The 15,214-nt window shown below is 49.1% G+C and overlaps 1 protein-coding gene across 2 annotated transcripts in view; it reads right to left on the minus strand.

Annotated features, from left to right (window-relative positions):
* LOC144729278 (ubiquitin carboxyl-terminal hydrolase 15-like) overlaps positions 1 to 14,551 on the minus strand; it is a 67,517-nt gene extending 52,966 nt beyond the window's left edge. For both annotated transcript variants that reach the window (XM_078609426.1, XM_078609425.1), the window contains exons 1-3: positions 14,425 to 14,551; positions 3,773 to 3,897; positions 2,263 to 2,393 (exon numbers count right to left, since the gene is read on the minus strand). In XM_078609426.1, coding sequence (XP_078465552.1) covers positions 2,263 to 2,393; positions 3,773 to 3,897; positions 14,425 to 14,513 — 345 coding nt within the window. In that variant the 5' untranslated portion in view covers positions 14,514 to 14,551. The remainder of the gene's footprint in view (positions 1 to 2,262; positions 2,394 to 3,772; positions 3,898 to 14,424) is intronic.
* Positions 14,552 to 15,214: the final 663 nt, after the last annotated feature.

Raw genomic sequence — 15,214 nt, forward strand, 5'->3', positions numbered from 1 at the left:
TGATATGTCTCTCAAAACACAGACCACAATGCAGTCAGCCCTCCCAAAGGAGTTGGTGAAAACCACTCAACTTGTGTTTTAAAGTACATCTACTCCCGATTGACCAGGTCCACACACATATGATGTAATTGAGGAGACATGAACTCCACTCCAGAAAAAACATGAGTTTTGAACGTGTAAAGGGTCTCTACTCTTGCACAGCGAGAATGAGCGTGTGATAAGATAAGTTATGGCTGGCCAGGCAAGTATAAACGTCCTTCAATAACAAGAAGAAGAATAATACAGCGCAAACGTACAAAATCCACTCCAGACCAATATCTTCACATTCAAAATTCTTCATCAGCATCATCAGCCACTGCTGGATGCAGCCGTCCCCACACTCCTGCCGTCTTCCTTAACATGCTTCTGATTTTATTATTTCCGTGCCAGCCAGGCGTCTCGGAAGAAGCCGGAGCACCCACATTGTACCCCTCCGCATGCGACCTGCTGGTCAATTAACCGTGGTATACGCATTTATGCTGCCGGATGGAAAGAGGTGGATGGAGGAGGGGGGGGGCATTTAAGAAACTTGCCAAATGTTTCAACTGGCATGCCAAGAGATTGAACCGGCAACATTTGAGCTGCAAAGTGCAGTGTGCGCTTGCATCACGCCAAGGCAGCATCCAGATGTCAACCAAGAGGGTGGGGTGGGGGGAGGGAGGTTTCAGGTCACAATATGTTTCTACTGCTACTATGAAACGCTGCTGTGTTATTGTCCACCTTCACACGAGGAGGAGTTACTACTACGAAAAATATTTTTTTTATTTTACCAGGTAAGGTCCACTGAGACATCATAGCTCTCTTTCAGAAGCCGCTTAGCGATCATAATTGACAGCTCAACGAAGTGGCTAACCGTGCGGACATTTATAGCAGCCAAAGACTCTAAACGCATGTTGATTTTAAATGTGGGGGGAAAACCCGGAGGACCCAGTGAAAAATCCGCACGACCACGGGAGAGAACATACAAACTCCAAATACACAGCAGGCGTCAGGGGTCGGGATTGAACTCACGACTTCCTGTATACCAGGCGAGGTAGTCAACATCTTGCCTTGGTGCGAGATGCCGCAGTCGTTTAAAATCACGTGCCCGCGGAGGAGTTGATCGTCCACGGTGAGCGGGGCGCACAGCTTGTTCACATTCACTAACTTCGCGGTGCCAACATGACATCTTCCCTCGTCACAACATATACCCCTGACCGGTTACAGCTCCTTGCTACATCATGTTTTCATTGTACACATTACTGTACACTATACATTATTTGCAAACTTTGTTTGACGTTAAACGCTCTCGTCATGGCAATGTACACTTGATGCAATTTATTTCATTAACATTTTTACCTAAATCCTGGTTGGGGGGGGGTCAACTTAGCTCATCATCCGTTTGGGGTTAATAGGGGTGCCACGGTGCTGAGATGTTAACTACCTCGCCTGGCATACAGGAGGTCGTGGGTTGGATCCCGACCCTGACGCCTGCTGTATATTTGGAGTTTGCATGCTCTCTCTCTCCCCATGGTCGCGTGGATTTTTCTCTGGGTCCTCCGGTTTTTCCGTCCACATTTACAAGCATGCGATTAGAGTATTTGTCTGCTATAAATGTCCACATGATAAGCCACTTTCGTTGACCTATCATATGTGGCCAGGTCGCTTCTGAAAAAGAGCTACAAATCTCAGTGGGCCTTACCTGGTAAGATAAAAAAAAATAGTTTTAATATCACAGGTAACACTTGGCATAAACATAGCAGTAGTGGTTCTGTGGAAAAACTGGACCGTGCCATGGATTGACTGATGAATGTCAATGCAGCCCTTGTTTTAGCAAGTGCAGAATGTGTTAATATCATACGCAGGTTATTATCAATAATTGTACTATATTCAGTGATCCACTAATATCTTTGCAGAAGTTTCATTCTCCATTACACTGGTTTTGATTAAACAATAAATTACTTTTAAAAGTATATTTAAGATATTCTTTTTGCAGGTTTCTCTCGCAAGGAATAATATCCCAATGGTTCCTAAGTGAAAAAATTGCTACATTTTTCTCAGTGCAGGAAGACACTTACTGCCATTTTGACTGTTGTAAACTCCACATTCCTATGGCAGGAATTAGCTTCTGTCACTGACCCACACTGACCAGCGTGCATGCTGATTACACACGTAAAGACACAAGTGGCTCTTGCATTCGGTCCCATGTCCGGTAAAAAAAATTAAGAAGAGATGGTACCTCACCTTGCGTGCAATGGGCTTTTGTCCCTCCATGCAGCCGTACCAACTGACCAGCTTGTTCCATGCTTCGGTGGGCACCAGCACATAGTCCAGCTCGTCAATGAGGTTCTCTTTCAGGGTCTGCTCCTCGGTCTCTTCGTCGCGACGGGGAACAACACACACACACGCTCACCCGTGTCACACCCCACCCTCCCGTGCACACGGCACCGCCGCTGGTATTCAAGGTCCTACGCTGCTGCATTGGCTCCCCGGCTTTCACCGTAATGAACAACGCAAACTCACACGATCGGCGCTGACATCGATTGGCTAAATGTGCCAGGGAGTAGCGGGGTGTTTACTGCTAAAATGTTGAAAGTGAAAATTAAAATTGTGCTGGATGCTGCTCAGTTCAGCTTCCAAATGTAACTATTTAAACTCTTTTTGTTTTTACCAGGTAAGGCCCCCTGAGCTATATAGCTCTTTTTCAGAAGTGACCTGGCCACAAATGATAGCTCAACAAAGTGAGTTCCCGTGTGGAAATGTATAGCAGCCAAATATTCTCTGAAAGCACGTTGATTCTAAATGTGGAGGGAAAAACCAGAGGACCCGGAGAAAGATCAACACGGCCACGGGGAGAACATGCAAACTCCAAATATACAGGCGTCAGGGTCGAGATGGAACCCACGACCTTCTGAATACCAGGCGAGGTAGTTTACATCTCGCCACCACAGCGCCCCCATGAACGCTTCTTGCTTGACAAGGCTACGTGCTGCGGCGCACTGTGTAAGGGTGACAGAGCGATGCATCGAGTGAAATGCAAGAGGGACAAAACGGCTTGATTAGAGCTTTTAGTAAGGCTGTTACTTTCAGCATAAGTCGATCTATACGCGATGCTGATCGCTACGACGCTCTCAAATTATGCCATGCGGTAGCTGTTTTGTAATGTGTGTAAAATGCAGCGACTGAGAAGATGTGATCAATGTCTCTGTCTGTACACGAATCCACAAATGACACGGTAAGGCAACTTCCATGAAATTAACAAAAAGCGTTCTTCAAACATGTGTGGAAATGCCCATGACACCAGAATGAACTGTAAAAACTGGAGTCTTACAATTAAACGAAACTCGTTGGTGTTAAGGTAAAATTGTCAGCATGGCGATAACACTTTTGAGTTTGCGTAGGTTTCAGTTACCGATGCAAGTTGAGGCATGTCGAAATGTGTGTGAATTATTTGCCGAGTAAGCGGCGTATTACACAGCTCACCGCTCAGCAATACAGCCAGCCAAGGTGACCCCGGAGTTACAAGGTGTGGCCAATAAAGTCGATGTGAAATACAGTGACGAAGACTACCCCTTGTAAGTCAACAGCCAGTACTCACGAGTGACCACACAGGGCATGAACACTCCACCCCATTACCTCACTGCAAGAAAGGTGAAACTGTTTTAATTGTTCCCATGACCTAATTGGTATGGCAAAGTGTAAGCATGGAATACACATTCAAAGGGAACACGCATGTACACGTGGAAACACTAACCTTTTAAAAGGCCAGAGTTGTCTACTGGTCCGGGCAGGCTCTGTTGCCCCATCTGGTGCATGTCCCAGCTGTCGAACCTCACAAACTTCTTCCATAGTTTGAACCATCGGCTGTCGATCAGGTACCTGTCGAGAGAAATGCAGTGGTTTACTCGCGCGTCTTTCCATCATTTCTTGCAATGTTCCACGGGGTGAAATAGTTTGCCCTGACAAAGGCAAGCAGACAATTTTAGTTGTTTTTCCTAAATGAATTCACGTCGCCAATTATACCCATGAAAGAACCACCACATGGCTTTGCTGCAAGCTACTTCATTCCCTCGCACAGTAGTTAAAGAGAAAGCCTAGCTACGTATATTTACAACCATACATAATTAAACGTGCTCATCTGCCCGTATTGCGCCGATGAAGCAGGGCTGGCTTAAAGGAACCGGGTGCATACATTTCAAACGGAGTCAATGCAAAACCCACTGCCCCCTGCAATGGAGCAGCGATTGGGACAGTGATGATCATCTCTTGAGCACCGAGACCAACGCAGCTTGAGTGGCTTCCTGCACTTGCCCACATGGAAACCTCCAGACGTCCGCAGGCAAAACATTCTCCAAAAGAACACCATCGGCTGTCAGCCAACGAAGCACTCCCACTGACAAAGGACCCCCCCGCACACCACGCACGCGTCTGAAATCCCGCAGCCCCTTACTGGCATAAGCTCCAAGCTTGATGGGGCAATTCCTGGTTGACTGCAAACATCACCAATAGCAACCTGGTAACGGACCCGAGCAGTGAAGTCCCAGAGTTCAACCTTCCATGGAAAACTTGGACAACTCTCGACCGCTTGAGGACAGGGGCCAGGCAAGATGAGGCCACTTGCTCCACAAATGCAGCGTGAGGAGCAGCCCAAATTGTGACTGTGGCCACCACCCAGGTCAGACGATCGCCCCAAGCACTGAACTCCTGCCCCGAGATATATCCATTTCAGGTGGCATCGCAACCACTTACTCTGCCTCACCTGAAACTGTTGAATGGATCGATAACCTAAAAATCAAATTATCACTTCTGCCCCAGCCATACAAAGAACAAGACTTGCATTTAAAATGTCGTGCTAAAGCGATTAGACAATTATTTTAAGACATATTTTCATAAATCATTAACCATCGGCCATTCTTAAATTGCCGGCTCCAGGCATACGGCCTCCAAAATGCCGATGAATGGCAATGTTGAGTGACGATGTTGAGTGACGATGATGAGTGGACCACGATGAGTGGACCACGATGAGTGACGACGTCTATGACTGCTGTGACGTCATCTATCCCCACCCATCTCCCCCTCGGCATGTTCATTGTAATGTTCAAGGTTTGATGTTGCACTAATTACACCTTTATGGTTATTGCAATAGCTACTCGTATATTTGTAGCATTAATTTCATAAATCGATTACACATAGCAATAAATTACAAATCGATATTTTTCTTGCTCTCTACAAGTCTGCAGTTATAGCTTCATAGCCTTTCATGAGATTTCCGGCAAAAAATGCACCAATGTCTTTATCACCAAAAAGAGAGAAAAAGCGGCAAGGCAACACATTTCACCAACGTGGATCTGGTCACCATTCGTGTCGCCAACGTTTAAGCAAGAAGGGCGCACCGTGTTTCACGTCGTAGCCAAAATTCACCAGCGATCGTCAACGTTGCAAAAAGCATCACCCCGAATGTAAGAACACAGTTCTTTGAAATTACTATCCTGTGCAATTCCCTGCACATCTTTCCTTGCTCGGCATAAAATATGCAATCAAGGAAGTGGATGAACCCAAAGAGCCAACATTTACCGTATGGCCAATTCCATCAGGCTCAAAGTGGAGTGCGCCCTTTAACGTCGCAGCAACTTTCCCAAACGGCCACCCGGCCACACCATTTTTTATCACCGGAAAGTTTCTTGCGCGGCTGTCGCAGCGTAGCGGTTCGCGCTGTGCTACGAACCCGATTACCGCTACGTACGGTGCGAAAGAAGTTTAACATCTCTCATGAACCCATGATGCCCCTGCAGATGAGCAGCTTTTAGCACTCTCTTGCACGTGTTCTCTCTTTTGGCAACCATTCTGCCACCGGTCTCGACGACTGGCCATCATCTCTCCCGACGATGGTGTTTTGCTCAAGGTCACTCGTGATTTTTAAGCGGTAAACAATGTGTCAAACTTGTATATGTTTTTTTAAACCACGTGTTTCTCTGTCTATCTCCGTAATTCTAAGTATCTGCTTCTTCATGCTTCTATGCACATTTTCCAGCATGAATCTCATTGTCCATGTTTCTGATCCATCCTGCCAGTGACCAATAAACGTGCTCCTCGTGTATCCAGGTCTCCCATCTCTCCCCTGTTGATCTCACTTTCATCTCGCTCATTCGTTTCTCTTTGCGTCTCAGCGAGACATTTTCCTCGGCAGGCCCATGTTGGTCAGGCCACTCCAAGAGACATCACGGGCCAGATGTGGCCCATGGGCCACCAGTTAAAAGAATCTCGCCACAGTGTGCGTGGAATGAAGATGTTATGCCACTGAGGCCTTAAAGCCACCGAGAACTAGTGCAGGATATAAGCGCATTATGGACATCTTAAACACTGTATAGGGGGCGTTAACAAGCGATCAATCAACATTGATTCTTTAGCTGAATAATACATGCATCGAATTGCATAAGAATCAATGTTTTTTCCCAATCATGTTTTATATAAAGGATTTGTGTAACACCTGCATCCTGTAGAGGCCGCTACATTCAGCACAATGTTATTATAAAAACACAATAGATTCTCGAATCGAATAGACGACCCTGAGTCGCTGCAATTAAAATCGCCGGGTGCGGCGAGGGGGGGGTCAATCGTTACTCCACCATTAAAATGCATCACTGTTTCCCGCGTCTTGTGTGTAGCATGCTTACCCCTGGGTTAGCTACAATGGGTTCGGGGCTTGATCGTTCCAATCACCCCCATGCCAAAGGCACGCCATATGCTCAGTAGACGTTAAAGACCCCGTGTGTCGGTCTCAATAGACCTTTGTCTGCTACGTCATGGCCCAATCATGAAATATATTACCTAAAAGCTTCTGTTAATATTAAACGTCATAGATTCAATCATCATAAATGACTCTAAACTGTAAGTGGTTCATTTCCCAAAACTATTGCAGCCATCCATCATTCGATCAATGTACTGTGTGACATTTTGATGTGGCCATTTTGCACATTGTGAAATCAGCTCTAATTCAGAACTCTGGATGTATTCAGTATTCCATCCCAGGCCTCTTACTTGATTATAAGAATGTGAATTAATCATGTACCGTAAATAAATAACCTTACCACATCACAGTTAAGTATAAGGGTTCCCATATCCCCAATCAATAATTATTGGGCTGGGCTCATCTGTTGTCAGACAAAATTCAGAGGTGATAATTCCACGGTTCCATGATGGGTGCCAGGTTTTCTCGCAGGACAATCATAACATACACAGAAAATGATCAGCATAATCACCAGCCGTCGTCTATCCAATGCTGGATGAAGGCCTCCCCACGCAATTGTCATCTCTCACGGATTAGTGCAGATACAATCAAACTCGCTCCTTGGGTGAACCGATCTTAGAGACTATACAAATTATAACCTACGCAAACTCTGCTTAGGGAAAAATAAATATAAAACATTGCAGTTTCAAATTAAATGGGACTTCATTTGAAACGATTAAGAAAAAAAATTACAGTATGCTTGCATTTGTCTGTGTACATTCATGAGCCAGTGCTAATTTATAAATACAATTTAATTCCAATAAAATCAATGAGAAACTCAAGCATGTCTATTTATTTGTGTGCAGGCTGTATACTCTGGTACATTCAGATGCCAACCACAATTCCATAACCCCTCACTGCATTTAAAATGAAATCAGATGCACATTCCTGCAGAATAATTCATTTCAAGTGAATTAAAATTACAGAATGCGCATGTACGGTAAATGTGCATCTTCAGAATTAGCTACCATTCCTACATACAGTATTCGATGGAGGGGGGGGAGACTACAGCACATGCATGTATAGCGTACTATCGGAAGTACCCGGCTTTGCCCGGGTGAAAAATACATTTCTTAAAAACCTTACATATATATACACACAGATACTAAGGTATTGTCAAAGCCCGGTGGGCTGTTTGTACATTTCTCCACCAACAAATATATAAGAGGCTTTCACAAGTCCAAAAAGTTGTAGAAAGTGTAGGGTAAATAGTTGATGTCAAAATGTTTACGAAAATTGTGGTCTCCCCCCCCCCCTCAAAAAATATCTTTACCCCTCGTAGGTATATATACTAACAACACCTTACATACAACAGAGGAAGTGGTATCTATTGACTCTGTAGTAGTATCTACTGACTGTACCGTAGTATCTACTGAGCCAGTAGTAGCTACTGACTGTGTAGTAGTATTTAGTGACTGTAATAACTACTGACCATAGTAGTATTTACTGGGCCTACAGTAGTATCTACCGACTATATACTCGTAACGACTAACTGTATAGTATCTGCTGACTCTATAGTAGTATCCACTGACTATAGTAGTAACTACAAAATCTATAGCAGTATCTACTCACTCTATAATAGTATCTACTGACTCTAGTAGCTACTCACCGTGGTAGTATGTACTGACTGTATAGTAGTATATACTGACTGTAGCAGTATTGACTGACTGTAGTGGTATATACTGACTGTTTTAGTATTTACTATAGCGGTATCTACCAACTCGATAGCAGTATCTACTATCACTACAGCAGTGTATACCGACTGAGGTTGTACCTGCTATCACTACAGCAGTGCATACTGCTGTGTTGGTACCTGCTATGATTACAGCAGTGCATACTGCTGTGTTGGTACCTGCTATAAATACAGCAGTGCATACTGCTGTGGTGGTATCTGCTATGATGAGAGGAGTACATATTGTGGTGGTGGTACCTGGTATGATAACAGCAGTGCATATTGACTGTACTCATCATTCACCCTCACCACTCATCCTCACCAATGACACGCTCACCAATCACCACTCACCACTCACCCTCAACACTCACCCTCACCACTCACCACTCACCCTCACCATTCACCCTCACCACTCTCCCTCACCACTCTCCCTCACCACTCATCCTCACCAATCACACCCTCACCAATCACCACTCACCCGCACTGCTCACCCTCACCACTCACGCTCACCCTCACCACTCACCCCTCACTAATCACCACTCATAACCGCCACTCACCCTCACCACTCACCACTCACCCTCAACACTCACCCTCACCACTCACCGTCACCACTCACCCTCACTACTCACCACTCATCCTCACCAATCACACCCTCAACAATCACCACTCACCCTCACCACTCACCCTCACCACTCACTCTCACCACTCACCATTCACCCTCACAACAACCACTCACCCTCACCGCTCAGCACTCACCCTCACTACTCACCCTCACCACTCACCACTAATCCTCACCAATCACACCCTCACCAATCACCACTCACCCTCACCACTTGCCACTCACCCTCACCACTCACCCTCACCACTCTCCCTCACCACTCACCAGTCACGCTCACCACTCACCCTCACTACTCACCACTCACCCTCACCTCTCACCACTCACCCTCACCACTCATCCTCACCAATCACACCCTCAACAATCACCACTCACCCTCACCACTCACGCTCAACACTCACCCTCACCACTCATGCTCACCAGTAACCCTCACCACTCACCCTCACCACTCACTAATCACCTCTCACAACCGTCACTCACCCTCACCACTCACTCTTACCACTCACCCTCATCACACACCCTCACCACTCACCCTCACAACAACCACTCACCCTCACTACTCATCCTCACCAATCGCACCCTCACCAATCACCACTCACCCTCACTGCTCACCCTCACCGCTCACCACTCAACCTCACCCTCACCACTCACGCTCACCCTCACCACTCACCTCTCACTAATCACCACTCACAACTGCCACTCACCCTCCCCACTCACCCTCACCACTCACCCTCACCATTCACCCTCACCACTCACCCTCACCATTCACCCTCACCACTTTCCCTCACCACTCTCCCTCACCACTCACCCTCACCACTCACCAGTCACGCTCACCACTCACCCTCACTACTCACCACTCACCCTCAACACTCACCCTCACCGCTCAGCACTCACCCTCAACACTCACCCTCACGGCTCACCACTCACCCTGACCACTCATCCTCACCAATCACATCCTCACCAATCACCACTCACCCTCACTGCTCACCCTCACCGCTCACCCTCACCACTCACCCTCACCACTCACGCTCACCCTCACCCCTCACTAATCACCACTCACAACCGCCACTCACCCTCACCACTAACCCTCACCACTCACCCTCACCACTCACTAATCACCTCTCACAACCGTCACTCACCCTCACCACTCACTCTTACCACTCACCCTCACCACGCACCCTCACAACAACCACTCACCCTCACAACAACCACTCACCCTCACTACTCACCCTCACCACTCATCCTCACCAATCACACCCTCACCAATCACCACTCACCCTCACTGCTCACCACTCAACCTCACCACTCACGCTCACCCTCACCACCCACCCCTCACTAATCACCACTAACAACCGCCACTCACCCTCCCCACTCACCCTCACCACTCACCCTCACCAATCACCACTCACCCTCACCACTCACCCTCACCACTCACTACTCACCCTCACCACTCTCCCTCACCACTCTCCCTCACCAGTCTCCCTCACCAGTCACGCTCACCACTCACCACTCACGCTCACCACTCACCCTCACTACTCACCCTAACCACTCACCACTCACCCTCAACACTCACCCTCACCGCTCACCCTCACCACTCACCCTGACCACTCACCACTCATCCTCACCAATCACACCCTCACCAATCACCACTCACCCTCACTGCTCACCCTCACTGCTCACCCTCACCACTCACCCTAACCACTCACGCTCACCCTCACTACTCACCCCTCACTAATCACCACTCACAACCGCCACTCACCCTCACCACTCACCCTCACCACTCACGCTCAACACTCACCCTCACCACTCATGCTCACCACTAACCCTCACCACTCACCCCTCACTAATCACCACTAACAACCGCCACTCACCCTCCCCACTCACCCTCACCAATCACCACTCACCCTCAACCTCACCCTCACCACTCACCCACACCACCACCACTCTCCCCCTCACCACTCTCCCCCTCACCACTGTCCCCCTCACCACTCTCCCCCTCACCACTCTCCCCCTCACCACTCTCCCCCTCACCACTCTCCCCCTCACCACTCTCCCCCTCACCACTCTCCCCCTCACCACTCTCCACCTCACCACTCTCCCCCTCACCACTCTCTCCCTCACCACATGTTAAGGGCGATCCTAAAGGAATCTACAACCTTCGATGATTCCTTTGCGCGATTCAAAGAATCGATTCCTGGCGCATAGGAGGTTTCCATTTTTAATTACAGAGTTTTATTTTCATTCGTATGTTATGTTTTAAAGTTTGCAGGAGTTTTTAATAATATTTTAGCCCCGGTCAACGCCGGATATTTCCCATTCGTAGCAGTTTATATCAACTCTATAACCAACTTATATTAAACGGAAATAAGGCGATTCTAAATTAATCTACAACCGTCGATTCCTTTTCGCGATTCAGAAAATCGATTCTTGGCGTGGTCGGGTTTAGAATTTTAATTACACAGTTGTATTTTCATTGGTATGTTATGTTTTAAAGTTTTCAGAAGATTTTAAATGTATTTTTCCCCCGGGCAACGCTGGGTATATCGAGTTTATACCACAAAGTCGTCGCCTGACAGAGTTGCGTGTCGAGGCCTAGTACCGTGCAGAGCCTCCGGCCTCGCCTAGATTGCCCATCCGGCTGAGGCTGGGTGCTGGGGCTGTTAACCCCCCCCCCCCCGCGCTACAATAATACTGTCTAATCGCTATAATTTTATTATCTACCGACCCTATAATAGTAACTGCACACATTGGGGTGGGGTGGGAATGAAGAGGACGTGAAACTTTGATGAATTTACCTCAGAGTCGCGTGTTAATGCGTGCGCATATTTATAACGGGAATTAAAAATGGCGTCCACCCCGCAGCGAATGCGTCGCTACCCGTTGCCAGAGGCAACCGCCGTGGTCCGCGCCGGTCGGCAATAGTAAATAAATAAATAAAGCGGTAAATAAATAAATAATGCGAAATCGCACAAAATCGATAATCGGTCCGATTTAAAGTTTAGAGACGAAAAATCGGAAATATCTAAGTTTACCGCGGGGCCGGGGGCGTGCCCACCTGCAAAATTTAATCTCGCCGAACCCCACGGTCCGAGAGTTACATCCCCCGCAAGGGAGCGTACGCAGACGGACGGACGGACAGACAGATAGACAGACAGATAGACAAAAAATGAATTATATAGGTTAGATATATGCAGCGTGCATACAGCTTCATGAATACTTGTGGAGATACAGAACTCACGCCCATCATCAACTGCCTCCACAGCTCGAAGCAGTTGTGCCGCAGCTCCAACCCTGAAATGTCAAGTGCCACTTCGGTTACCGTTGTTGTGACCCATCGCCCGAAGCGTTGCTACTGTGGAAGAGCCGCACTTTGCTTGGAGGGATGAACACCGCCAATCCCTTCCACCCCACCCAGCCACCCCATCTTTGACACGGTAACAACAACGGCGGCGGCGGGACAAGCGGGCGCACGCGTGCCGCCTGCTCGAAACGCGGTGCGCTCTCTTGCCAACAATCAACGCGTGCGCCGGGGAATGCTCCGGCATTTGATTTCGACTCTGCCGATGGGGCAGACTCCGAAGCACTCCCCCCCCCCTCCCCCCCAGACTTTGTTAGCACCGAAAACAAATTGCGACTTTATTCAATTCATGCTGGCTCGTGTGTGTCTGTGTGTGTGCGCAATGGAGGAGGGCGATCGTCCGGAACGTCGACTTTATATTTCTCCCTTTTAAAACCGGTATTATTGACGAACGTGATGGGGTGGGGGGTTCTAAAAAAGGTAAACATTGGCGTGGCAAGGCAAAAGGGGGCTACGGACTACAGCTGTGTGTGTGTATTATGGCATGGGGGCACACACATAACGGATATTTTCTAGTGCGGTACTGTACTACAATGCTGTACCGTATTGCGGTACAGTGCGATGCTGATCCACAGCACATTGCTATTAGTGGCATGGCACCACATACAGTGGTACAGTGAGACAGTAGCACAGTGAGACAGTAGCGATACAGTAGCACAGTGAGACAGTGCAGATACAGTACCAGTGAGACAGTAGCAATACAGTAGCACAGTTAGACAGTAGCACAGTGAGACAGTAGCGATACAGTAGCACAGTGAGACAGTAGCACAGCGATACAGTAGCAATACAGTAGCACAGTGAGACAGTAGCGATACAGTAGCACAGTGAGACCGTGGCACAGCGAGACGGGACCACACAACAGACAGCGAGTGCCCCTACAGCACCGGAGCGAGAGAGCGACCAGGGCGATCCCGTCACCACATCGCATCGACACGGCCGGAGATGTCACCACCACCCCCCTCACCACCACCACCCCCTCACCCCACTCACCGCCACCACCCCCCTCACCCCAGCGGAACGCGCCACTCACCATCACCACCACCCCCCTCACCATCACCACCACCCCCCTCACCATCACCACCACCCCCCTCACCATCACCACCACCCCCCTCACCACCGCCACCACCCCCCTCACCCCAGCGGAACGCGCCACTCACCACCACCACCCCCCTCACCCTACTCACCACCACCACCCCGACCACGACAATGGGAAGAGAACCTCACAATCGCCGGGTCAAGTAGCGGTGGCGGCACCGCGGCGTCCGTGCCAGGCTAGGTGCACTTCTCGCCTGTTTGACGGGAGGGGGGTCACGGGGCCATGGGGGTTGACCGACTGAGATGTGCCCCCCCCCACTCCCTTCCTATGCGATGTCAACTTGCTGCACATTGTATCCGCCGTTGGTCGCTCCGCTTTCTTTCTCTTCGTTACCGTCGTTGTTGTTGGGAGGTGGAGGAGGATGTGCCTCCAAATACGGGGCGACACAATACGCTCGGGATGACACACACATACATACACACATACACGCTCATACACACACATACACACGCACACACACTACACACGCACACATATACATACACACACTACACACACATATACACACACGCACACACATACGCACACACTACACACACATACATACACACACGCTCACACACACATACAAACACACTACATACACACACATATACACACACTACACACACACTACATACACACACTACACACACTACACACATACATACACACACTCATACACACTACATACACACTACACACACACATACACACTACACACACACATAGACACACTACACACACACACTACATACACACACACCACACACACGCTCACACACTCGGCCAGCACACACAGCGCAAACCACGGCGCTCTGTCCGCGGGGTCAGCGACAACAGCCGCCGCCGCCGCGTCCCCGTTTCCCTCTCTCGCCGCCGCCTCCCGCCTCCTCACCAGGTGTCGCCCTTCTTGAGCGGGGTCTTGATGAGAGTCGCGATCTCGTTCTTTTGCGCCTCCACGTCCGGAGAGCCGCCCTCCGCCATCGTGGTGGCGCCTGGAGCATCGAAAGAGGGGGAGGGGGGCGGGGCCACGCAGAGAGGGCGGGGCCGAGTGATGGTGGGCGGGGCTTCTGGGGAAAGGGGGAGGGGCGGGGGGGCGGGGGGTTACGAGAACTGGCCAATAGCAGCGGGCTGAGCCGAGGGGGGGGGATTTCAGGGCCATTGCGCGAAACGTTGCCTAAGTTTCTATTTCTAAATAAGTACATGTAGTTGTGTAATACGTACAGTATATATTGTCTACAATTCCTTTTAAAAAGGGGAAAGCGTTATTGGCGCACGCGTCAAGACGGGAAGATGAGTTCACAACAACAACAACAAAATAACTCGGAACATTCGTCAACGACTGGCACACGACACGACACGCGGTGGGCCTCACGCGCGCGCGACGTTTCGAGCAATGGGCCCGCTACGAGTGGTCAAGTTGGCGCGGGGCGCGCTGGGGGGGTGGAGAGGCGGAACGTCGAAAAAAAGCGAGCGCGGGAACGTCACCGCACGCGTTGTGACGTCACCGCCCGCGTTGTGACGTCACGGACTCCTCAGACTTGTCCCCACTTAGTTCGCAAACAGCCGTCGTCGTCAGTCAGCTTCTTGCAGCGACGAGAAGCTTCCCCACTTGCTCGCGAAGCCTGCAAGCTCGATACGTCACTCGCGGAAACTGCCTCTGCTCATAATGACAATTAAAATGT

This window comes from Lampetra planeri, chromosome 32 (genome assembly GCF_965212315.1).
Source record: "Lampetra planeri chromosome 32, kcLamPlan1.2.h2, whole genome shotgun sequence".
Taxonomy (NCBI): domain Eukaryota; kingdom Metazoa; phylum Chordata; class Hyperoartia; order Petromyzontiformes; family Petromyzontidae; genus Lampetra; species Lampetra planeri.